Genomic DNA, 27,913 nt, shown 5'->3' on the forward strand with positions numbered 1-27,913 from the left:
ATTTCAGTAATTAAATCCCCCAAACGGAGCTTTTCTGTGAAAAAAACCTGTACACTATTCTGTGTTTTACCTAAACATGTCCAATCTGGCAACCATATGCACGCGAGCTCTCTCTGGGGCGTGGATGATCTGAAAACACCAATAAACAAGTAAGCTGCATTTCAGCAATCTCCATTGACTATCGTTTTAACTTGGTGAAAAAGGTGACGTTTGCTAGAAGGATCGAGTGAACGGTATCTACGATTGTATTTTGTAATACAAGATAATATTAACCTTTGTCATTAGGAGGGTTAGAAAAAACATATTTAGTTTTGTATGGTACTTGGAGTATCCTATTGTTACTGTACTAGCATCTTGCGTTATCTAGACAATGCTCTCTCTCTAAGAAACTTTCAATTTAATCAGAAATTGTTTAAACAGCTAGTCAATAAGTGGATAAATTACTTACTGCTTGCAGGAATATAGTTGTAATTGCCCCTTTCTTAAGTTTAAGACGATGAGTGAAGCTTGCTTAAAATGGGCCGAACAAACGAACGATTTGTTGTGGTATACGATTATAATAAACCTCAATGATGTGTCATGAGCCGTTTGTTGCTATCTTCAAGTGTCTTGTTTATCATCAGTAGATTTGGCTTGTTTGGACAGATGCAAATGTTGGGGCCGTGCATATAAATGATCCCCAACGCTTGCGTCACGGTTGGGTTTATGTTGAGAAGCACTTTATTTTGTATTTGATTTACGAGATTTACATAAAAAGTAGGAGGCCATGATGTTTGAGACTCACAGTATGTGATGTCCATGTACTGAACTCTTATTATTTCACCATGGCAAGGTTAATTCAATTTTTCATTCTAGGGCACCTTTAAAGAATCTTTTCTTACCCAAAACTTTTGAATGGCATAATTAATTAATTATGCATTCAGTGGTTCCTCCTGCATTTTGTTCAAACTTCTTTCACTTCAAAATGTGTTTACGACCAATATTAAATATTATTACCAATATTAAACTTTGAATACAGCAGTTATAAGAAAAACTCAACTGGACATTAAAGTGGAAAGCAGTACTTTATTTCTAATTATGCTACAAGTCAATGGCAAAACAAACAAACAAACAAAAAAAAATCTTTCACCAGTTTTTTTTCTTCTTTTTTTAACCCCTGAGCACCACAATCCAGCTTTCCCATAATGCACTGGATTTATCCAAAGTGAATAAAAGGAAAATAAGCTTCATACACAGCGTATAATAGAATCTAAAATCTACCAGCATAGCATCGTTGACATAGCTAAACAAGGTAAACAACGTGTTATTCTTTAAGCACATGAGTGAATAATTTTTTTCTTAACCTTTATTAAAATGACAGTCAACTGTTCCAACATTGTCATCAGTAAGCCTGTGAGCGTGGTTTCATAAAAGCTTTGGTTATGGAATCACTCCGATTCATGTTTTTGCTTCACAGTCAGCAAGCACTCCAGAGTTCGTCCAGGATTTGCTCTTTAAATAAGACCAAATTCTCTTCATACGCTGATCAAGAGGTAAATTACATCGAACAACAGGAATCAGACAATTGTGCATTGATTGTGCCCTCTGTAATTCCACATAAATATAGACTATATATTTCCATTAATCCTTGCTCCTATACAACAACAAAATGATGGTCAGGTTTACTCATTTCATTAATCGTTAGTTGTGCTAAAAGCCTGGAAACTGCTATTACATTCTTAGATTGCCATTTGTGCACTGAGAATAATTGAAAATACAGTTTGGCTTTTTTCTTTTTGTTGATCCAAGTGGATAAAATCAAGTTTTTCTGCAGCAAGATCAAATGAAATAATTTCTCTGCTGCTTGAGATTAAAAGTTGAGAATGACAGTATTAGTCGGAAATTGTCAACCCAACCAAATTGCCTCATCTTTGGTATTTGTAAAAAATAAGTCCTGTTCTGAGCATGTCTCCACATTCAAATAAAGAGTATGAAAGAAAATATATATATCTTTTTTTAGTCTTTTGTTAGTTTTGATTTACATTAAGTTATACATTTTCTGAAAGCCACATTATGTTATGAACAGAAATGAGGACTCAAACACTGGCATCAATGGAACGGCTGCAAACCGTGAGCTAAAACACTGAATTATGGTTGCAGCTTAACTTAAAATATGATTCATAAAATGTTTTCAGGTTTAATTCAAACATCTATTGAAACTGTAAAGAAGAACCTTGATCAGATCAATTTTGAATGGATTTGAGTAGTGGTATAACATAGAATCCTTCTGGTATTTTATTTCCCTCCGTGCATAAAAAAATGCCACTGACATAAACGAACAAGCAAAGCAAATGACGCTGTGTTGAGCCCAGTGTGGTCCAGCCTCTGGTGTTGCAGCACAAATCACGCAGGCAAAAGTGAATTCGGACCAGAAAGGCTATGATTAAAAACTGGCTGCTGTGATTATGTTGTTGGCACAGTCTATAACAAATGAGGTAGATGTGTGTTCATTATATATTTCCCTTCTTTGGTAAAACAATACAAAATAGAAAACAAAAAATCCAGTGATTTGTTGAAAAAAGAAAACATCAATTTTCAAGTGGCTTCACAATAAAAATAATAGAAATGAAATAAATGAGGTATATCTTGTTTTCATAATCTATTATCTGTGTACAGGTTTGCAGGATTTGTGAGGTATTAGGCTGTAATATGACTTTTTTTTTTCTTTAAATAAATGTGATGTTGCTAAAAGCACTGAAACAGCCCAAGATCAAACATGAAAGGAAGAGAATACAAATAATAATAAATACAACTTGAAATTGTCTACTGAATTCAAAAAAGTAAAGAAAAAAAGAAATGACACGATAAAATCCTCCCATTTCCTTATCAACAGAAAAGAGAAGAAAAAGAAATAAAAACGGGTGTGAGCAAAAAGAAAAAAGAAAAAAAAGGAGAACGGAATAAAAGGACGAGAGGTGAACTCTCAAATGCAAGTGCATTGTTGAAAACTTGATGAAAATTGGATTCTATTCACAACAGAGATCCCACCTCATGAACCGATGCCTAAGATGAGCCACATTCAGCCTGTTCACGGCACATAATCTTCTTCTCAAGAGCCTTTCTTTTCTGGTTTAAGTACTCGAGCAGTTGTTATGATCAACGTTCAGCTCACAGCCACGAGTCACAATATCGCTTGACCCCCGACTTCTAAAACCTGTATTAACCAGTGTGACCCGTTTTTCCGTCTTCTGAACCATTTAATGAACAGTTAAAACTCTTTGCTATAAAACACAAGCTGATGTTGTGGAAAATCATTAAACATTGCCGACAAGTGTTCCCCAAATAACTCACTAATCAATGGAATATATTTCGCCACGGCCGCAGGCCAAAACCAGTCATGAGAGAATAAAGTAGACATAATCCTGTCTGCTCTCTTCAGCATCAAGCTATACATGGCTGATCTTGCACACATGGCAAGCATTTATGATTTTCTCTTTTAAAGATTGTGTAGATGGCTAAATGTTTTTTTTTTTCTTCCTTTCCTAACATAAATTTAAGCAGTGGTACAGTAAATAACTTTTCTCCCTGACTATTCATATTCAAGTTAAATGGGATGTGCTTTGCTTAAAATGAAGATATTAATATTTAAGCTTGAATTCATTATGGTGACTTCCCATTCCTTTTTTCTGATAGTTTGCAATGGCATCAGATATGTGTGATGATGATGATAAATCTAATATGTTTCTCTTATTCTCTTTGGTAATAGCTGATAGTAGCTCTTGTTGTTAAATTCAAGAATGCAACAAGACGAAGAGGATGGACTCCTGTGCCAAAAAATTACACATATCTGTGTAGGAAAGTGAAGAATCTTGCTTTGATGCAACATCCAAGCAGGCCAGCGCTCTGTCTGAGGAACATCCCGTCCTCTCGAGCGTCACACCGCTCCTTGTGTTCATGGCATTGTCACGCAATACGTTTAAGTCGCTCCACAATGAATAACACGTCCTCAGAAGAACAAAATTACAAGCTGCAACTTGCTGCATATGTAAATGTAACACACTTCAAATGTGCGGCTATCAGCTGTAGGTGCTCAGCCTTTAATTTTAATGGAAGTTTTTTCGGTGATGGACACTCCTTGTCCTGATTGCAGGGGGAGGGTTAGAAAAACAGTAAAAAGTGTACATTGTACATTGAAGGAGACAGAAAAAACTGGTCCAACAGTATGACCTAAAGACCCTGCCTTATCTGACGTTGGGGGAGAGTTGAGTGAGAGAGGTGTTGTTGGCCAGGGAGAAGGCTCAAGGGGAGGCGGCTGGTCCGTGTGTGGAGGCGGTGGAGGAGGAAGAGGAGGACGGCTGCATCTTGGTGCTGAGCCCTGGGCTGCTGCTCTTTCCCTGAGAGCTGTGTTGGTGATGGACTCGCTGGCTGCCTGGCATGAAACCAATGGCTGGCTTACGGGCAAACAAAACCCCTGGAGTCAGCAGACAAAAATGTTGTATGTTTAGGCATATAAACATCAAAACCACCCTTACACAACACAAACATTTTTTATAATGTGAGAAATATTATACGATACTTTTATTAGTAATACTTTCATGCAATAACAGAAACTACATGTATAACAGTCAAGACATTTTTTGTTTATGGTCCATCATTCTAACAAAAACCATTGGCAACACCCCCTTGCTAAATCTGTTTCTATATGTTTGTGGCATTTTTTTCATTAGCACAATAATACATTATTGAACTCTCATTTTTTTTAAATTAATGTGCAGATGCTCACTAAAGAAAAGCTAAGATAGTGAAAAGAGATGAGGACAATTCATTAAACGTCTAATTTAAATAAATGGCATGGTATGCTACATGAATTTATGCTATATGAATCAATTTGATCACTTAATTAACTATTGTAACATTTTCTGAGAATATCTGGCCAAACTAAGATCATTTCAGGCATTATTATGACAGGCAAGTAAATTATGGAATAGATATTATGAAAAGTGGTTTTAGAAGCCAATGAATGTATTAGTTTTATTTGCATGCCTTTGAACACAAACTTGTCAATGGCATTTTATCAATCTGCCCGAAGTACTCTAACATGCTGTTCCCACAGGCCTATGTAAACGTGTGTAATGCACCATGACAACAAGATTTTAATTTTTTTTTTTACATGATCATTTGTTACATTTAAACGTCTCGCAATTAGTTTCTGTTCATTTGTGCACTTAATGCTCTTTTTAACCACAAGAACGCATCCTGTGCGAACAGCTCCTTTCTCATTATGTGCCATTGCTCTCAGTGCGATTTGGCATGGACATGGTTTAATTCACAATTTGTATTAATTGTGCTAAATAAAGGCATTCATTTTTTTAGCCCTAGAAAAATTCCTAGCTGTATGTTCAAGGGCTGTACCTTTTTACAGGGCGCAAACCTTCAGTGAAAAAATGGATCTCCTGAACTGTTCCCAGCAAGCTTATGAGCCATCTTCTAGTAATTACTGTCTCTCGCACATGAGGCACAAGCACTGTATCTAGCTAAGGCGGAGGGCCTTTCTCTCGGGCACGAAAGACAATAAGCTTCATCGACCTCCTGGCGCCCAGGCCCAATTTTAAGATATTTAACTTTTTTAACTCTATTGGACTTGCCACTTCATTACGATGGATTTTATAGCAAAGACATCAAATTGTGTGGAGGACTAAGCGAGGGGGTGCTGCTATAACTTATTGAATTTCCTGCCTGCAATTACATCAGCAAACGGCGCTCTATTTACCTGTGTAGACAACCCCATTTATTTCTATTGACATGTTGATGCTGCTAATGCCGTTGGTAGACAGGTTCAATGCAGTCTCTTGTCTATCATCTGTCAAGAGAGGAGCCAGAGAGCGAAGAAGAGAAAAACTCAATATGAGCATTTATAAAAGGAACACAAGAAGCAAGAGAAGCGTGCCACCAACTATCGGTGATAACTCATGAGTGACAGGATAAGGAGGGGTTTATTAAAAGAGTTGGGGGGGGGGGGGGTGATAACTGTCAAAAAGATTGCACTTTCACTTCTCTAGATAGGTAACGGCACATAGTGTCTGCCCCATAAACATTTCTTCACTTCAATCAAACCGTTAACATTACACACAAAGTATTTAAAAGAAATACATTAAAGGGATAATTTGCCAGAAAATGAACATTGTCATCATTTACTCACCCTCAAGACTTCTGAACAAATGAAAAAAACAAATGAAGATCAATTCAAAACTCTGACGCTTCAAAACACAAGTGCAACACATGAGAACGAGCCTTATTGGTTCTTGCACATCAAGCTAGAATGATTGAGCTTCTTGTGAATCATCTTGTGAGCTTGCTTATATGTGAATACTAGCCTAAACTGTATCAGTTCATCATATGAAGTGATAATTTCTCTACACAATACTTGGATTAAACCACTCGATTCATATGGCTTTATTATACAATCACTTTACAAACGTTTTTGTAGATTCAGAGTTTTGGGGGAATAGACTTTCAATGGAGGGACAGAAAGGTATCTGTTTTCTGAAGATGAACAAAAGATGTTCTGGGTTAAGAACAACATGAGTGTGAGTAAATTATGACAATTTTCATTTCTGTGTGAATTATCCCTTTAGCAGACCATTAGATAAAAAAAAAAAAAAAAAAAGAACCACATAGGGATTCATATTTCCAAGAAGTTAGCATCTGTCAGGACTTTCAGTTTTTGCTCTGTCATTACTCTGGATACTTGTGTGCAGGTTAAACAAAATAACATTTAATATAATCTTTAAATTGCAGAGTATTTCTGTGTGAAAGTCCTGCTCAGCATTATAGAATTATGCTACATTGTCCCACCATATAACAAGGCTCTTGGATTTATGGGTGGTATAAGAGTAACAGTCACGTAGAAGACAACAAAACATTACTCATGACCAGCCTGCAATCATGGCACACGCTCTGTCATTAAGTGATGAAGGTGCGCTGAAATCATTAACATTAGACAAACCGTCTGACAGAAATCACTTTTCTTCATCAGTAACGTTTCACCATTCATTCACACCTAATTAAATAGATGTGGTTGTTTTTTTGGAGAATGTCTCAAACCCTTAGGCCGGAGACACTGCAAGCGTGGCGTGAGCGTGGCGTTTCTGTTGCGTGTCAGCTGCGTGGCGTTTTCTTTGTTTCTTTGTTTTCTTTGACGCGGCGCTGCTGCTGCTATTGATGTACACGGAAGCCCTATACTTCATGTTAAATATAATTGTATAGCCTACTGATACAGCAAAGACAAAGTCGGCAGTAGCCTATTGACCATATATATCTATGGTATTGATGGCAAAATAGTCTACAGAATATTTTGTTCTGTATTGACAGGAGCAATATTTCAAAATCGATAATTATGTTTTTATTTTATTTTTTATTATTAAAATTAGACCTTATGCTAACCTAGAGACTTTCAAACATGAAAATGTAATTTATTAATTTGTATTCGTGTCAAAATGACATAAACATCTTTTCCTATACTATTTTGTTTGGAAACGCTTCCAACACGCTCGCGGGTTGCGTGAAAAATAGACATCTCTTCTATTTCTAGAGTGCACCCATTTTCCGTGCGACTCGAGCTGCGCGTCACACAGGCATCGTGCAAGCTCCAACCTGTTAACAAGGGAGCCGAAATAAAAACGGACACGCCACGCAGCCGAGACGCTAACGGCACGCTTGCAGTGTGTCCCCGGTCTTATAATTCTCTGTGGCACAGGATACATCTTATCGTAGTGTCATAAAAAAAAAGGTCATTTATAAAAAATTATTCATAAAATGTTTTTCATAAATTCCTTCAGTATTGTTTTTTGGAATTTCTCATAAACCTCTCTTACAGGTGAGCCTTATCTTAGTTTCATAAAAAATAAATAATGAAAAAAGAATAGGTCATTCATAAATTATTCATCAATAAAGTGCTTTTCATTAATCACCTCAGTTTGGTGAGGCAAAATCGGAGGGTTAATGTTTTGTCATGTTATGTCTGGCAGTCAAACCCGAGGGCTTTTCCAGCTGCTGTTGGCTATTTGTGATCCTTACTCAGCCTGGAGTTAATAAACTCCTCTACCCTAATCTACATTATTTAACCCATAATTCCCTCTCTCGTCTCACTATTGACTCAGTCCACAGGATTTTATGGGTCATTCTAGAGAAACACTTCACTTTATTTCACTTACATTCACTTACATTTATAATATACCTATACACAAGTTTGCACCTTACTTTTTTCATACTAAATTAAAACTTAATACAAAAAAAAAGATTTTTGTGAAAACATATACTGGCGAAAATGATATGAGAATCATCTTTGAATTGCACCCACCTCTGTTGTTCAGTTTGATGTTCATGGGTAGCTGGGTTGCCATGGCGAAGAGATTCTGCTGCAATGCATGCTGCATTATCCTCTGCTGCTCTTCTGCCATGAGCATCACTTTCTTCTCCGGTGGCTCTCCAGACTCCAGCTTCTCCCGTAGCTGCTCCAACGCGGCCGCCTGCACAGCTGCTGCAGCTGCAGCCTGAGCCGCTGCCGCCTGGGCTGCACTGTGGTGGCTGGCCAAAGACACAGGGATGCCCACCCTGTTAGTCAGGCAGTTGGACAGCATGGAGTCCTCTGCGGGGCAAGATAGCATCATGAAGTCTGTGTATATGTGAATGAAAGACAGTGCATCTCAAACATTTTCAGGTGGCAGAACACTTTAACAACAAACCAAAAATTGTGGACCATCTAAATCTTTGGAAAGTACCAACTTCTTGAAACAATTACCATTATTTCACAGGTAGATGTTACCCTGCTAAGACATTCCTGCCTGTAGTCCCTGTGCCTATAGGTTATGTATTTAAGTAGTGTACAAATAACCCCTAGTTTATACCATATACCTTGAAATAGCCACTTTTGTTTAATTGTGTCCTTGCTAAATAAAAACAAAAATCCTACCATCCCTAATGTTTTTGTAAGGTAGTGTATTTTATTCATTTTTTTATTTATTTATCTGATACTACTTGATACTTTTAAACCTCCGTTTTCTTTTTTACTGTAAAAGGGTTTTGCAAATGGAAAGGAAGTTGCTCAATCTGAATACAGCTTTTTATTCCACACATTAAGATTTAGAAATAACATCCCTTCAGGGAAGTGTAAGTATGACACAAGTCATGCAGTAAGCACTGAGATCTATTTATAGCTGCTTTGTAAACACTATAAATACTGTCAGATTCGTAAGGGTCTTTGATCCTAAAAGAGTTGCGTGACTTGTCCTTTTCCACATGGGCACATTACTGAATCATGAGGCGGCCCGTGTGTCTTTGTGTTTCATTGCTCCTGCTTGTATGATGCGGAAACTGGCAGAGTGGGCAAGAGGAAGTCCTGCAAGCTGTTTCCTGTCTACTCGGATGACCATTCAGGCCACAGCATGGAATAAGCGTGAGTAAGAAGTGGCATGTTATTGTGTAAGAGAGATGACTTCTCTTTTGGAGGATCTAGGTTGTAATTTAGATGGTCTGCAATAACATTCAATTTCCTGGTGAGGACATTTTTCTTTCTCTTTCTTTTCTAATATCAACAATTAATACATACTGTAACTTTTTGTTGGTTTATAATGGTTATATTATAGATAAATCCATTTGAATTAATTACTTTTATTATTTTATTTGTCTCCTTAGTCTATATTATATAAGAGAAGAAATATATTGTGCAAAATGGAAACACTAACACATACCTTTCTTGATAATAGAAGCCTGAGTCATGTGCCCACCATTGGGAGTGGGCATGCTGATGTGGGGCATCTGGAGTTTGGGGGAAGCCAGGAGTGTGGGGGTACCCACAGGGGAATAGTTGAAAATGGTAGAGCCATAACTCTGTCTCCGCCCCTCACGACGATTGCTGTCGATAGCTGCCTGAAGCTCCCCGGGAGAGCTCAGTCCCCGCTTTTCACATTCATAAGGATAGAGGTACTTCATATACCTGTAGAGAACAAAAGACAGAACATGAAACTCATTCTAGGATGTACAACCTAATCACAATGACACTACAGCTAATAAACAGTAGGGGTTGAATGACCCCCCTGCCAACAGCTGTTTCGCTGCATTGGAATTTACATTGACAGAATAAAGTTTTGTAACAGATATCAATGAAAAACTGAATATAGTTAATTTGCCGTACTCCTGAGTGCAAAACTACATTTGAGTATCATAAGGTAACATGCAGGTTTTTGTGTTGCCGTCGAGTAGTGAAATATACATTGTTTTTATCATTTATTTAATTATGAATTCTGAGCAATCTCATACAACTCTGTCCTCATGATATTATTTAATATTAGGATTTTGTTTAAAATATTTTACTGCTACATCAATCCCCCCCCCCCCCCCCCCCCCCCTGATAAAATATGTCCGCACGACTATGCACAGGTGCACAAGTTTTAAAACCACTGTTTAAAGTCTATCCCTGCCAAACACAAAATTTTCCGGGTTTCTGTGCTTTCACTGTTAGACGCTAGGGGGGTGCTGAATGAGTACAGAATCTGCCGATCAAAACACACACGAGGAAGACGCAGTAAAACAAGTGATCTTATGCAAGCAGATGCATATGTGCAATAACTTGATCATAAACATTAAAAATTATATACAATAAATCAAAACTGCCAAATGTTACTGAATGAAATGTTGTCCCAAGACGAGCTATAGGACTGTACAAGCATTAGGGGTGTTGATGGACTCAATCTACTCCATCTTTGTTTGATCATCGTTCTGAAAAATCCTTCCGGTGACCAGCAACTTTTTATTAAAACACTAGTGGGGAAAGAGTTAATAGTCACCCTATTATATATTTAATGCATAGACTTACTTTTTCATTTACATCTGAATGGAAAAAAGGACAGGACAAAATGAAACTATAATGTAGTGAGTGCACATTCTCGCAATCTACAGTGCTGTGAAATCCAGATTTCCTACATTTCTCTATTTACATGACCTGGACGAGAGCAGTTTGTTCAACTGTCTACATATAGAGCATTTTTAATAGTTCATGATCAGTTGAATAATGATTGCTATTGTGTCCATTTTGTTTTCTTATGACAGCCTACAGGGCTCTTGAATGTATTTGAGAGTAATGTAATTGTGTTAAATGACAGTGCTGAGAGTGGACATGCACAAACAAGTTCATGTGTTCCTAAAGCAGGTCAAGGATTTACATAGAAAGTAGACACAGACCTAGTATATTTCCACCAGATATATAACAACATAATGTTTCACTTAAATGTAAATTGAGTCAAAAGTAAAATGTATTCAAATGTAACATGGGAAAAGTTGAACTCTCTTTTTCAGGTAAAATGTAATCAATTAATTATATGACAACAATTAAATAGTTAATCAAATTAAATACAATTACTCATAGACAATACCATTCAAATGTTTGGGGTCAGTAAGATTTTTTAAAAGTAGAAATGAATACTTTTATTTAACAACAATAAACTGATAAACAATGACAGTAACATATGGATTCCATTTCAAATAAATGCAGTTCTTTTTAACTAAAAAAAAACCCGGGGGAAAAGTATTATGTTTTTCCACAAAAAATACTAAGCAGCAAAACTGTTTTCAACACTGATAATAATAAATGTTTATTGAACACCAAATCAGATCATATTAGAATGATTTCTGAAGGATCATGTGACAATGAAGACTGGAGTAATGATGCTGAAAATTGTAATACTATTTTACAGTATTACTGTTTTTGCTAAATTCAAATAAATGCAGGCTTAGTGAACACAAGATACTTTTAATTCAGAAGTATTAAACAATCTTGCATTACCCAGATTTTTTAATGGTAGTGTAATATTTTTGCTGAGAAAAAAATAAATACATTTGTGTAATATAATGTGTTATGAATAAAGCACTGGATAAACAAAAAGCATCTTTTGGAGTCAATACATTGTCCACAGCAATCCATTTAGCAATCAAGCGTGTCAGTGTGTCTTGTTCACAAAGGATGTGTTCTTGTGTTCGGTGTCTGACAGCATTGATACAAATGGAAAATGTTTTTAGCCATTGTGTTTTTTTGTTTTTAGATTATTTTACCATGAATGGTGCATTTGATAATAATTAATTGTACTATATTAAAGTTAAATAGTGAGCCCCAGTCTTTATTAAAAACTCTGATTCAAGAAAGTACAATGCTTACACAGCAGCATTATTGTTTACTTGATGGATCTCAATTTTGCTGTACAAATATATCTTTGCAAAACCACTTTCTACCAAACACTGTCGAATACACTGTCTTCACTCTCTCTATTTTAAAAGCAGATAATTGAATTGGACAAGATAGACAAGAATCTACTGGCAGTTATCAACAAGTTGTTCTCGTCTGAAGTTATCTCACTCACTGTGTTCGGAGGGTGAAAGCCGCACTGGTGATGGAGGTAGGGAGGTTGAGGCCTTTGGTAATCTCGCGCCATATTTTCTTATTGATGACTTCCACTAAGCCGCCTTTTTCTGTGACAAGCTTGTAGAGAGTGTAGAGATCCAACACCTGCTTGGCCATGATAGGAATCCGATTCACTGGAGTCCCTGCAGGAGCCGGGGAAAAAGCACAATATCCACAATCAATGCCATTAACTCAAGCTCATTGACGGGCCTCTCGGCCGCTTATAAGGCCAATCAGTCAGGCATAAGTAAAACGTCCGACAGCTTCCCACTCCACTTAGCAAAAATATCACTTTTTGCCTTCAGTCAAAGGTTTCACCACCACTGAAAAGAAAGATTCTGGCCTCTGTGGCTTCTTTTTTGTTGAATGAGTGTGTTAATCTCAAATATTAAAATTAATTTACACTGTATAAACAACAAAAAAATCATTCATCATGAGCTAATATGTACCATAAAGTCCAAAATAGAAGTCGGAGATAATCATTTTGATAATAAAGAGCAAATGGCTTTTTAAAAGAGGACAAAAGTTGCCAAACATTTAAACTCTCAGATGTCGATGCATAAACACTTCTTTCCTTGCAATTGCCAGTTCATTTGCTGAATGAAAAAAAAAAACCTTGGTGATAATTTGTGCTCACGATTTAATGTTAGGTTGTAATGTGTGAAGACGATAAGCCCTTTGTGTGCATCTGAGACCGCCTGACCTCAAGATAATTAACCTGTATTTTGCTGATAGAGTTCTATTGTGCCCATTGGATTTGCCATAATAGCAATCAATACACAGAGAAATATAGAGCAAACAACAGCAAGCCAAGCCACAGTCTGAAAAGAGCAAGGAGAGCAGAGCTATGGTCTATCAAGGTAAAAACACATCAATTAAGACTTGTAATTACGGCTTCATTTTGCCTCTCTGGCATCTGAACTAAGAGACACTATTAAAACTAAAGATTTATCTGCCTTCTCCCTGAAACAATGCTGGCATTAGATCTAAAGTAGCACAAATGTCTAAAACAATCGATTGATGTTTCTAACTTCTCTTCAAACTGACCACACAAGTCACCTAAGTAAAAGTATCAAGGGTCTTGATTTGAAAAACCAAAAAACGGTTTTAAAGCAGTAGTCCTTAAATGGATTTCATTCAGACCCCACTTTACATTGGAAATCAAATGATCCAACACAGCACTGACATTTTTATTTTACAAATAATAAAGAAAAGGTCTTTAAAACAATGAAATGTATTAATATATTAATACAATATAACATAACACTAATTTTAATCATGGCAGGTCATTTTTATTCCTTTATCTTTTCCAAGTGGCAATTTGAATATTTGTTTGCAACCCAGTTGCACATAAGGTTATTTTCATAAACACTTTCTAGAAATCACGTTCCGGATGGGGTGGGAGGGTCCCCTTCGGTAGAAATCGCGTTCGCGCTCGGTGTGCAGTGGAAATCGTGTCGCGAGGGCACTATGGTGCGATCGAAAAGGGGCAGGGGCTCAAGCCCCCCGGCCCCGCCCTTGTGCACGCCACTGGGTTGAAACACTGATTGAGAAATTACACGAGACCGGATTCATTCTGGTAAGTTTTTTTGTACCTTTCAACATTTCTTTTTATGTTTAATAGCATAAAAATTCCATTTATTGTTTGAATTTAGTGATAAAATGGACATAATTTGAAAGCTGAAACTTTATTAAGCTATTTGTGATCATTCAATGGGTGACAAATAATGTTTGGTGTAGTGAAAAACAGTGACCTAGAAACCTTGGCTTGAACTACAGGTGATACATAGGGTCAAACAAAGCCTGTTTTAAGGGATTTTTATTTAATTTTTTACTGTTAATGCATTGATGTCTAATTAACTTGCCCTAAATTCAGCACAAAACACATTTTCTTTACACATATGAGATGCTTCCCACCCCCTTTTGATTGACATAATCGAATTGATATAATCAACCTTGATTATTGGCTGTTTTTATTGCTGAAAATAACTGCTTATATTGGCCAATACCGTTTATTGGCAATAAATTGTGCATTGCTAGTAAATAAAGCATATATATATATATATATATATATATATATATATATATATATATATATATATACACACACACACACACACACATCTATAGACTCCACTGGAGACCCCTGAAGGTGTGCCGTGATATCTGGTAAGTCCTGTAAGTTGCGAGGTGGGGCCTCCATGGATTGGACTTGTTTGTTCACCATAGATGCTCGATTGGATTGAGATCTGGGGAATCTAGAGGTCAAGTCAACACCTAAAACTCGTGCTCCACAAACCATTCCTGAACCATTTTTGCTTTGTGGCAGGGCACATTATCCTGCTGAAAGAGGCCACAGCCACCAGGGAATGCCGTTTCCATGAAAAGGTGTACACGGTCTGCAACGATGCTTAGGTAGGTAGTACGTTTCAAAGTAACATCCACATTAGTGCTGCAACGACGCGTCGACGTCATCGATGACGTCGACTACGGAAATACGTCGACGTTCGTGAAATGCGTCGACGCGTCGTGTCAGACGTTCATCTCGCGTAATGTTGGCTTCTGCTCCTGGTTCTATCACAAAAACCTAGACCGCGAATATCAAAAGTATGGGAATACTTTAAACAGAGGCCAAACAGTGTTTCCCACACATAGACTAATTTGTGGCGGACTGCCACATAATCAATAACGGCCACCACATTCGTCATTCATTCATTTTTACGCTATTTAAAAGACGCACGCATATTCGTTTAGCTGCATTTCCTTAAGTTCTCTCGCCGTCCTTTTGCGCGTCTACTCACACACACACACACGCGTTGCATTCGACCGTAAAACAAGTTTTATTGCATTTTGGCGCATTTAGTATGACATAGCTTTTAAAACCAGAGCAGTTGAATAACAGAGTTGCGACAAGCCTTCATCACGCGGCAGCGCGCGGTCACGGCGCTCATATAATTCTAAACAAACCAGCGCGGTGTCAATCAATACAGACCAGTGTTTCCCAACCGGGATCCCGAGCAAAAGTTGCGGGGACGCACTTACACTTCGGTTCATCTCGCATCTGATGACGCATCTTTAATATGGGTTGTAACTTGAAAATAATGCTGTATGTATGTTTCTGTCGATGGATACACGTGCTGACTCCTCAGGTAGACTACAACAACAGCGATAATAAAAGAAAAACGTGGGCAAAACGGTCTCTCTTTGTAAACTTTATAAAACGCATGCGAGTGCTGCTGTACGTCCGAATATTAGCAGTCATTTTCACCGTCATCACCCCCGTGTAGCCAGGAGACGCGAATGAGAAGATCTGTCTTTGTGCACTCGTCCCAAAGCGTGCAAATATTGAGTTATCTTTCAAATCCTGTGCTTAAACGGACAAACTCACAAAAAGTATGTCAAAATGTCATAGCCTACTCTATGCCTTAAGTGAACTTTATACAGAAAATACGACGACTATCCGTGGGTCTTAAAGGGGCAGTAGCCTTCACTGCTATCTGTTTAATGTCAAACAAAAGATAAAGACATCACTCACTGCTCCTGACTGAATAGCTTTTGTAAGTTTAATAAGGATTATTTTTTAATTTTAAACAGTTAAATGTGTGGTTATTTTACTTTTGATTACTTCATTCCATTTCTCTACCTAAAAACTAATGTTAGACCTACCTGAAAATCCTGAAAAGCATTATTTATTTTGTTCTCATCTTTGCTCAATAGTATTTATTTGTGCTGCTGCTTCTATTTAAGTGATCTGTTCTTATTTTCTTTATTTTCATTTGACAGTAGTCCTTTTTCCCCTGAACATAGCAAATACCGAACTGTACTGAAACGTGAACCTAAAACCGTGATACAAAGTGAACTGTGAGCAGTCTGTACTGTTACACCTCTAGCGTAACTTATGTGAGGGGGTGCCACAGAATTTGGAAAAATTTCAAAGGGTAAAAAATTAATCGTTAGATTAGTCGACTAATCGAAAAAATAATCGTTAGATTAGTCGACAGAAAAAATAATCGTTAGTTGCAGCTCTAATCCACATGGATGGCAGGACCCAAGGTTTCGCAGCAGAACATTTCCCAAAGCATCATACTGTCTTCACTGGCTTGCCTTCTCTCCTGGTGCCATTGTTCCACAGACAAGTGATGCACACACACCCAGCCATCCAAGTGATGCAAAAGAAAATGTGATTCATCAGACCAGGCCACCTTCTTCCATTGCTCCGTGGATAGGTTCTGATGCTCACGTGCTCACTGTTGGTGGTTTTGACGGTGGACAGAGGTTGGCATTTGCACCCTGACACAAAAAACTGTGATGCACTGTGTATTCTGACACCTTTCGATCAGAACCAGCATTAAAGGGTTACTTCAGCAATTAGCTTATGGCTTTGTATCAGTAGAAACCCTGGAGAATAATCAAATAAACGTGCTTCTCAAATTAATTCCTATGAAAGTTAAGCTTCCAAAGGCATGAACTGAAAACACACCAGACTTATCACAGGCTGTGAACAACTGCCGCGAGTGCGGATGGATTACCTCAGATCTCATCACGAGAGCTCATTCATTTAAATACAGATTAATCTTCCCAGCGCTGAAGTAGCTCTTTAACTTCTTGAGCAATTTAAGCGACAGTAGCTCATCTGTTTGATTAGACCACACGGGCCAACCTTCCAATCCCTCCCCATGTGCATCAATGAGCCTTGGCCGCCCATGACCGTGTCGCCGGTTCACCACTGTTCCTTCCTTGGATCCCTTTTGATAGATACTGACCACTGCAGACTGGGAACACCCCACAAGAGCTGCACTTTTGGAAATGCTCTGACTGAAGTTGTCTAGCCATCACAATTTGGCCCTTGTCAGGCTCGTTCAAATCCTTACGCTTACGCAAATCCTTACGCACATTTTTCCTGGTTTTAACATATCAATTTTGAGGACAAAATGTTCATTTGCTGCCTAATATATCCCACTCACTAACAGGTGCAGTGATGAAGAGATATTCGATGTTATTCACTTCACCTGTCACAATGTTATGCCTGATCGGTGTATATATATATGCTTTGTTTACTGCAAGCTTTTTCTATGCATTTTATAGTTTGCCTGTTAAATACTTCAAGCAAGTTTAGTATGTTCTTCATCCCAGTTCAACATACTCCTTATATTTTGATGGTTTAATTGAGCTTGTAGGCTTATTGAAAGTAACTATTGCAAATATATCCTCCGGTCATCCCTTTTGGCCACTACTATATGTACACATTTAAATAACAATAACGCACAAATAATTATTTATTCCCATGCACAAAAGGCCAAACTAAATGAGGCTGGAGCAATAAATAAAACCTGAGTCCACAAAAGCCACCTTTGGACTGAATCTAAACCCTGATAAGCATCTTTAAAACAAGATTTACGAGCGCTCGATTTCCGAAGTGATGTATTCATCTCCTCTGGTGCCCTGAATAAGATGCAGTGAATAAAGGCCAGTACAAGCTTTTGTCATCCCAAACAATTTGATCTGCTCATGCATCATTATGACAATGAGTGATTATGGAGTGCAGAGAAACACGTTTTGCCGAGCTCACATAGCTGCCTACTGTTAATTGCTCACTGGCTAAAAAGGTTTAATTGAAAATGTGCTGAAGGGAATAAGACGGTGTTGGGGCCAATCATCTATGTGGTTGCCTTCATCAGCAGTCTGTGTTTTCATCATTCACTTCAGCCAGATAATGGAAGGACAATCTGTCTGCGATTGCCTGGTCCTCCGAAGCATGAAATGAAGGGCTAATTTGTAAACACAACGCTAGAAAAAAACTTTATCCATGTGTATAAAAAAGGCAAATTGCGCTGACCAACAAGCTTGAGTAAGTCCTCTATGATGTGATTATGAGGAACACAAGATAGCTTTACATTACATTTATTCATTTGGCAGATGCTTTTATCTAAAGTCATGTTTAAGAAACACTACAAAGGCAATTCCTTCCCAAAGGGGCCAATTTTTTCATTTTACAAAACCTAGGTTTTACTAGTTCTCACTTACATCAAATTAAATAGAGTAAAGATTATGCGTATTTGGCGTGCTGTCCGGGGGAGCCCAGAGTATCCCCCTTGATAGAGATAATCTAGAACTGAACTGGAGTATATTATAGATTGTGTTGACATCTAATACGATTTTGTTAGAATCAAATGAGGAGATGGGGTGGTGGAAATGGTCAACGAAAGAAGGTAAATCTGCTGTATATATATATATATATATATATATATATACACACACACATATATATATATACACCTCTTATCGTTGATTAGCTTGATGTGCTCCACTTGTGTTTAATTATCTGCACGTGCTCCTCCCGAAATTATGTTAATAAAAACTTCACTAAAAATGGAGTATAAGTGTATATTCCTTTTAAAATAAAAATACTTCCTTGGTCTTCTAGGAATTGCTATCAAGCTGATTAAACGAAGGTTCAAGAAATAAATCTACATTAAATATATATATATATATATATATATATATATATATATATATATATATATATATATATATATATATATATATATTATTGCAACAAAGTAGATGATTATGGCTAGCCATGTGTTTCATTCTCTCCTTACCCTTAGTGTGCACGATTAATGAAGTTCTACAACACTGTAAACAAATGTTTTGTCAAATAACCAACGCTGAAAAAGCAGCGAAATGCAGCACAACAGTAAAAGACAAGTACAAGTTTAGTACAAGTTTACATAGACAAACTAGTGTTGTATCGATTCTGAAACACTGAAATATCTGATACCAATACTGGCTACGTGGTGTCACTCTCTCTTCTCTCAGGCGGTGAATTGACACACACCTGTCTACTGTCACTCACTAATCTCATTAACTAAGGTTAAATAGTGCTTGTACTGCACATCATTTTTGCCAATCCCGCAGGTTTCGTGCTCTCAGCCACCTCTCAAACAGCTCGCAAGTACCAAACCTACTTATTTTCTGTGGCGTTTTGCACTTTAACAGTCGAATACATACATAATTATGTCAAAATGTACATCTTGCTGAGCATTGACATTCATTTTTGGAAGACTAAATAGCTGAGAAAGAAAACACATGTTGTGTAACAGTATATTGGGTCTGCGCATAAACTCTTAAAGTGACAGTAACAGTCTAAAATTCATTCTGCTGTCGGCCATGTTCATTAAAGAACAACAGACAAAGAGAAAATCACTTGCTACTCTTGACTGAATAAATTTTGTAACTTTAATTGTAAGCATTCATTTTTGAAATGAAAACTATCCAGTGTTATTTTATATTTGATTACTTTCATTTCTGTAGTATTTCTTACCTGAATATATTGTTAGACCAACCTGAAAAACTTAAAGCCATGTTTATGTCATTTGTTTCTTTTTTCTATTGTATTTATTTGTTCTCGTTTTTGTAAATCTAGTTCAACTATTTAAATAAAGCCTCCTTGTGCTGTAAGATATACATTTTTTTTCTCTCCAAATGATAAAATGATCATCAGATTTAAAAAAAAGAAGAAAAAAAGAGATCTGTATTGTGGTATATAGCAGTTTTCCCATGGTAACGAAAATCAATATTTTTTCAAGGTATCGTATCGAAGTTAGAAATTCCAGTATTGTGACAACATTAAGACATACTGAAAATAAATACAAAATCAGCTCATTGTAGTAAGTAGGAAACATCAAAATCTATATTTTCATTCTAGATTATCTTAGCAGAATGGCATTTCCACAACCCTCAGAGTTGTGCTTTGAGAGTGTTAATAGCCTGACTTCCTTCCAGAGAAATTAGAACTGAAAATACGACAGAAACTAAAAGACTTGTTCTTCAAGGCCACTCATGGCCTTTCATTCCCTTTATAAGTATTTCAGGTAATTATGAAAGCGTCAAATATTGATTTATTCAAAAGAAAGTGCTGATGCTGCCCTAAGATGTGATCAATTTATTGTTGCCTCCCTGTGGGAATCATGAATCAAAGTGGGAATTTATCAGTTTACAATGGGCAATAACACTCGCATTGTTCCTATTTCTTAAAGATTAGGGGTCGTAAATGAGCCCATCACTCCAAGTCTCTTCAACGATGGACGTATTTATTCTTCAGAAGCCATCAAGGCAACTTAAAAGAAAAGGATACAATTAAGTGATTTACATCAGTTGTTTAAATCTCATTTCTCTTCATATAATGAGACAACCATATAGAGCTAGTGTCAAACAAAGAAGGTTTTAATCGCAACACCATAAAGCAACAGTCTATGTTTCTGAAAACTTCTGGAATCCTGGAATCACATGATATCTCCATTTTGACAGAGGTATAATTTGCAGTACACGCTTCATTTACAGGTCTTAAACAGCTGGTCATGAATACCTTTCTCTATATAAAGCTCTCTGGGGGAGCAGGGAATATCATGTACATTCTTCCATGAGTGGAGTTGAACACAGGACTGTTTGTGTTGAGCTGTGAAATAGAGGCAGCCATTTTGATGTGAAAAAAGATACAGCCATCTCAGTACACAGAGGGGCTTGCGACAAAGGATTCGTATTTGACAGGTTATGATTTATGATGGCAAGGTCCAGGGGACACTGGGAAGGCCAATGACCTCTGGTCTCAGGCCAGGCCTACAGGGGACAACAGTCCTGGCATGAATTCACTCACAGCAGGGGAGAACCTTTCGAGTTTTGATTTTTAATGTGTTCCGGACACATAGTGAAGCTGAGAAGATTTCAACCAAAGTTTTAATTTTCTTACTATCGTCAAGCTGTTATTTGATCCTGTGACTGAACTGATGTAGAACGTCTTATGCTTTGGAAACATTTTGTATTTGTAACTGTCCAAAGTTCTCGCTAACAGTAAAAACAGTAATATTATGAAATATTATAACAATTTCAAATGTTTTGTATTTTTTCAGCATGCAATTTAAACCTATGATGGCAAAGCTGGATTTTCAGTTGTCATTACTTCCGTATTACATGATTCTGCAGAAATAATTTGTGCTGCATAATATTTTTGTGGAAAAGTGTGAAATTTTTTTTAAGGATTCTTTGAAGAATAGAAAGTTCAGAAGAACAGCATTTATTTAAAATCTTTTGTAACATGTCTTTATTGTCACTTTTGATCAATTGAACGCATCCTTGATGAATAAAAGTATTAATTTCAGACTGTTTTTTCTGAACCATTTGTTCATTTAAATTCTGGGCGGTTCCTTAGACAAAGCTATTGTATGGCTTAAAAATATAGACTCATATAGATTACTTTTCTGAGTCATTTGGATACTTTTTAAAACATGATAGCTCCAATTATTCCTTTTCTTTATAACTGGTAAAAAATACATCTGCGTTCAATAGTAGAACAACATAAGGGTATATGATGACAGATTTTTCATTTTGGGGTGAACTATCAACATTAAGATTTGTAAGAACTAGAAAATGTTTTAATAAATGTAAAAACTCTTGCATTTTAGATCTGACATTAATTCAAACTGCAGTTCAGAAGACATGCAAGACGTGTGTCCTAATTGCATTCTGAAATCTTTACTAGGTTGAAGCTCAGATTGCACAGTAACCAATACTTGTCAAAGATCTAAATGTGAACTTGGTATCACTGATCATTGACCTTTCCTCTATTATACGGTACTGCCTAAATTTACCTACCAAAATAACGGCAGGTGGATCGTTTGCATTCTGTCATTCATCTTGCTCATGTCAAACATATCAAAATAAGGCTATTGATCACTTTCCAGACATTCAGTTAATATGTAAATTTAACAGAACCGAAGACAACCAAATGGAGTTATGCAGATGTTCCCTTAAGAAGATCTAGAAATAAGTTGCAAAAAATGTTAATAAAAAGCAGTATTTAAATGTTACCATACATTACTTGACCAAATATTTGAATAGTCATGAAGCCAAAATGCATAACTTAATGTTGGCAAAAGCATTACACTGACAATTGCACACAAAAAAAAAGACAAAGACAAAGCTCTAAAGCAGAGGTTCAAAGCCTTTTTATCAGCTGAAACTTTATGACCTCAATTATTAACTTGTACTCCCTGATAATCCATCCAGAAATATAATGAACATACATGTCCGAAAATGTTACTACTTCGAAAAAATTATTTCGTTTTCATAATTTTTTTAATTAAAATTATACAAGTGTCCATTTAATATATTTTTATTTATATATTGTATATATTTGCTTTTTTTAATTAAAGGGGGTGGTTGACTATGATTTCAATTTTTAAAACTTTAGTTGGTGTGTAATGTTGCTGTTTGAGCATAAACAATATCTGTAAAGTTATGACGCTCAAAGTTTAAAGCAAAGGGAGATGGTAGGGACTACACAAGCTTCCGGGTTAGTGAAATCATGAACCCTAAAATTTACATAAACTCTGCCCCCCAGGGAACACACAACAAAGGGGGGTGAGATTATCATGACAAAATATGCTAATCAATGACTTGAAGATAGTTAACTCCACAGCAGTCTAACTACATCAATTCTAACTAACCATTCAAGAGGTTGTATTCTACATGTTGTCACTTCTTCTTGAGTCTCTCCATCATTGTCCGACTCCGTTTAAACATAAAAGGCTGAACAGTTTCATTGCCTGTCTGCATGAGGTAATAAGAGCTGCTAACTGGATCTCTTGAAGCTCCGGGAGCAGCATCTCATTCGCATTTAAAGGGACACACACAAAAACAGCACGCTTTTGCTCACCCTCAAATCTGACAAATTTAACAGGCCATAAAAAAATATCTGTGGGGTATTTTAAGCTTAAACTTCACATACATACACTGGGGACATCAGAGACTTATTTTACATTTTGTAAAAAGGGACAATCAACCAACCCTTTAAGCCATTTCTATCACCATCTAACCAACGTCTTGCAATACTATTATCAACCCCTAACTGGAAAAAAAGCTATATAATTTACTTTTACACAGTAAAATCTTAATCACAACAAAACCTGCCTGATTACCATATGGCAGTAATACCTTTTGTCTAAGAGCTGCGATAATAAAGTTCAGGAAAACACTCTTAGCAAGTGCAGCTTTTAATAAGTTCTGTAATGTGATATCAGCTGTTTGTGTTTCCATCTCAAATTGCAACATGTCATTAATCTTATTCAATCCAAATATGTCTTGAAATGTCATTTATAGTATGAAGTAGGAAATGTCGCTTGTAATATGATCCTTACCAAGTTTCAAACAAGAAAAACCACTAACGATATGCAGCTATGAGCACCGATATGTCAGTGGGGGCAGCTTCATTTTAAAACTTTACAGGAGCAAGTGGTTTTGGTCTAGCACAAATAAGTACACATGGGATTATCAAATGATCCCCTGCTACTGTTGAAGCACACACAAACTTGATGCTCCAGAGCAGGCAAATTGGACCTACGACAACCACATGTACAATCAAATCGGAGGAACTGAACCACAGTCACTGACAAAATATCCCATAGTATTACTGCAACTTTGACTTTTTTGACTGCCAAAAAATAACATATCCAAATCTATGTTTAGACGGTAGGTGCAGACTTGCAGAGGCACAATTTGTTTCTATACATTAGCCTTACAAGCCCCAGTTACCCTAGAACTGCCTATTAGCATCTACTGACGGAACTTGCATGGCTGGATAGTATTGTGAATTCTCTGTCACAACGGCCTCATCTCAGTTAACAAACAGCTCCAACTGTCATTCATGAATCACCATAATGAATGACAAAACTTAATATGGAGAGAATGTTAAATGGGAGTTCCCATTCTATTCATGCTGTCAGTGTGATAACACAGATTTGAAAGCCACTTGGTCATATAACACCATGGAGACATGACTGACAATCCAACAGTAAAACAAGTACAACAGGTAACCTGAAAGATTTTAACAGGCAAATCCAAAAAGGCTTTATTCTAAAACAATATGGCAGGTATTTTAGAAAACATGAACAGAAAACATGATCTGATGGCTAAATGCATGTTTGTGTGAAATACCCCTGGTGCATTAAAAATCGAATAAACATTGACATTTTTATCCAATCTGTGTAAAAGTAAGTGAACCCTTGATGACTGCACTATAGGTGTTCTTATACAGATCAATAAAGATTTAGACATCAAGCTTAAAAACAGAGGCAGCAGAGGCAGATTTAATTATATTTGATCTCCTGACTGAGCTGACGGGAAGAGCTTCACTTCACTGCATTCAGGCATTTTTATGTCATGGCATCACTAGACTTGGTGACTCCTCACTGGCTGTCTCGGATGGATTAGCCCATGGCGTAATAACAACAGCATGAATCGCGATAAAACCTGCCCTGCATTCCTGTCATCACAAATTCAAACAGATGAGACAGAGCTAAATGACAACTCAGTCCTCTTCGTCATCTATTGCCTCTCAGGGCAAATAAATCAGACATCCTGTGACCTGTATCTGCCTCAAACATTAAACCAAACCAACAAGGTCCAGTTCTGCTTAAAACAAGAAAATCTGTTGCAAAGAAGGTTTGACTAGTCAAAAATGGCCACACATGATGTATAAACAAATATACTACAAAAAATGTTTTACTGTGTACACTCTTAAAACTGTTCCAAATGGGTGCTTTAGCATCAATGCCGTGGAAGAACCTTTTCGCCTCACCAAAAATCCTTTAAGTGATCAGTTGTTAAAATAAAAAGTGTTCCCCTTAGTGTGAAGAATAGAATATGAGGAACATTTTTCCACTATACTTTTGTGGAATGGAAATGTTCTATGAATGTTAAAGGTTTTTCAGTGAATCATTGATACAAATAAATAACCTTTATTTTTAAGAGTATAATATAGGGCAGTATCTAGGGCTGGGTGATAAAACGATAGTGGGTGACTTACAAGCTAACGTTACTAAACTATAATCACTAAATCATCGAACTTGTGAAAAAATACACGTGTATCAAAATTGTTTGTCTTTGATGATGTATTATTAACTCAGCATGGCCTGTATCAAAAGAGAAATAATTACATTCGATTTTTAAAGTGAATAAAATAGACATGATAGCCCTTTCTGGATTTCTACAACTAACGTTACTAACCTTTATACTCTCTCCCGGCCAGCCCACTGTCAGTGAGGTGTGTGTGTCGGTGAAATGTGTGTGTCGGTGAGATGTGTGACCAATCCACTGTGAGGCAATATAATTTTTCTAAACTTATAATACTTTTTTTTCCTGTTTGCGTTTTTAGTGTTTTCTACTTAAACAATTAAGTATATATATATATATATATATATATATATATATATATATATATACTTAAACAATTAAGTATATATTTAAGTATATATATACTTAAACAATTAAGTATATATATATTATTGATATATAGTGTAGAGTAAAAAAATGCTGACCACAGTTAAGATTTTTCTTTTTTTATACTGTCAATGTAATTTATTCATAAGGTTTGGTATGCTGACCAGAAAGATTTTTTTTTTTAATTATATTTTTGTTTATTGACTAACAATATCTTTAAAACAGTTTGACTTTGCTTTTGCAGTCAGCAGAGCCAAATGTTATATAATTTCAGTTTTAGATTTTACTATGGATATTTATTTTATATATTCTACTCTTAATATTGCTAGGTTTCTATTCTATGGGCTGTACCGATTCTTTCCGGAAAAAACAGAGAGGCTGGAGGTATATCGTGTGGGCGGAGCTAAAGAATGACAAGCGCACAAAGCGGTGACGTCCCCAAGCGTGGAGAAGAAAACGTTACTCTAGTAAACCATATCAATCAGATTCAACTAATACATATATGATCCAGAATCAGATCCCGAGGCTGAAATAAATTGAACACGAGAAACAGCAGCAGCAGGACGTCCGTCTCTGTGGTATGTAGCCTACTGTATTTAGTGGCCTGTCAACATTTGAATGGGTTTACAACAACAATGGAGTAGCGCATTTGAATGAAGAAGCGCACTTTGTAAGAACGTCCCGGTTTATGTTTGGGTGGTTTTACAATAAACAAACTGACACCTATAGTGGTCAGCTAAACAAATGTATTTAAACACACACCATAGATCGCATGCTCCATTGATAAATTAATAAACACCACTATACACGATCGTGTTGTTTACTGATGTTTACTTACGCGACGATAGCCAACAACATAGACATTTGAAGCAGTTTTACACACCACCTGTTTCCAAAGCAGGACCGTGAACCTTTATCGCTTGGACCGCTCGTTCAAAAACACACTTCTTTGGTAACTGTTGATTTCGTGAAGTCCTGTGACAGCAGTGACCCTGGAGATCCACTTTGCAACACGACTGAAGCGTGATGTTGTGACGCTTCCCGTCATTTCTGCGTTTAAATCGGTTCAAATGCAGCGTTGCCTTCCCGGAATGCTGTGCGGACGCGTTGAAGTCGCTTGACGTCACCCATAGGAATAAAGTGGAGCGCGGCGCGACAGAAGTGTTGTGCGGACAAGTGGATCTGCAGCTTGAGAGTAGTGTTTATGGGCGTGCATTTGCTCTCTTGCTCTCTGGTCACTCGCGTGCGCTCCCTTCCGGGAGAAGAGCCAGTGTGGCCCATACAAGGACATTCCGCTCTATCGACGTCAAGCGGACCCATACTCGAAAAAAACTCTCTGAAACTTGTGAGAAACCGGAAGGAGTATTTTTGACACAGAAATACTCCATTAAACGTCCAACTTAGTTTTTGAAACTTTGTCTATGTTTAAGATCCAAGAATCCAAGTCTTTAACAGTGTAAAAATCTCAGTATGCATGAAACAGCATTTCACCCCCCTTTTAAGAGAATAAAGACAACCCCTTTGGACCATGCAGCTGCAGTGGCTCAGTGGTTCATGTAGGTTGTCTACAAACCGAAAGGTTGATGGTTCAATCCCCGGTTCCACCTGACCAAGTGTCGAAGTGTCCATGAGCAAGACACCTAACCCCAGCTGCTCCCGACGAGCTGGATGGCGCCTTACATGGCTGACATCGCCGTCGGTGTATGAATGGGTGAATGTGAGGCAAAATGTAAAGCGCTTTGGATAAAAGCGCTATATAAATGCAGTCCATTTACCATGCGCTTGGCGTACCAATCGTTTTTCTCCATCATTAAAGGGTTACTTCAGCGATTAGCATATGGCTTTGTATCAGTAGAAACCCTGGAGTATATTCAAATGATTGTGCTTTCCCCCCTCATATCCCCCTGAGACAAGAGATTTATGCATTTCATTTCTGGAAAAATTCCTCCGATGACGCAAATTGACGATATTTGCATCATAGGGGGAATGTTTGGCCAAAGGCTAAAGAATACAGCCAGCAGAGGGAGCCATTTCCGCATGTTTTGAACTCGCGCATGGAGGATGGAGATCACACTCAGAGTTCAGCAGCTACAGGCACTCATTTAAACGGAGCTATGGTGAGCAATGTAAATCTTTTAACTTCTCAAATGAATTTCTATGAAAGTTAAGCTTGCAAAGGCATAAACTGAAACGCGCCAGACTGAACTT

At 37.2% G+C, this 27,913-nt stretch overlaps 1 protein-coding gene across 3 annotated transcripts in view; it reads right to left on the reverse strand.

Moving 5' to 3' along the window:
* Positions 1-1,059: 1,059 nt before the first annotated feature.
* The window catches only part of arid3c (AT rich interactive domain 3C (BRIGHT-like)), a 194,850-nt gene continuing 167,996 nt past the window's right edge, over positions 1,060-27,913 (reverse strand). For all 3 annotated transcript variants that reach the window (XM_067438398.1, XM_067438397.1, XM_067438396.1), the window contains 5 exons: positions 12,390-12,573; positions 9,729-9,973; positions 8,339-8,626; positions 5,750-5,839; positions 1,060-4,450 (listed from right to left, as the gene is read on the reverse strand). In XM_067438398.1, coding sequence (XP_067294499.1) covers positions 4,278-4,450; positions 5,750-5,839; positions 8,339-8,626; positions 9,729-9,973; positions 12,390-12,573 — 980 coding nt within the window. In that variant the 3' untranslated portion in view covers positions 1,060-4,277. The remainder of the gene's footprint in view (positions 4,451-5,749; positions 5,840-8,338; positions 8,627-9,728; positions 9,974-12,389; positions 12,574-27,913) is intronic.

This window comes from Pseudorasbora parva, chromosome 3, assembly GCF_024679245.1.
Source record: "Pseudorasbora parva isolate DD20220531a chromosome 3, ASM2467924v1, whole genome shotgun sequence".
NCBI classification, from domain to species: Eukaryota; Metazoa; Chordata; class Actinopteri; order Cypriniformes; family Gobionidae; genus Pseudorasbora; species Pseudorasbora parva.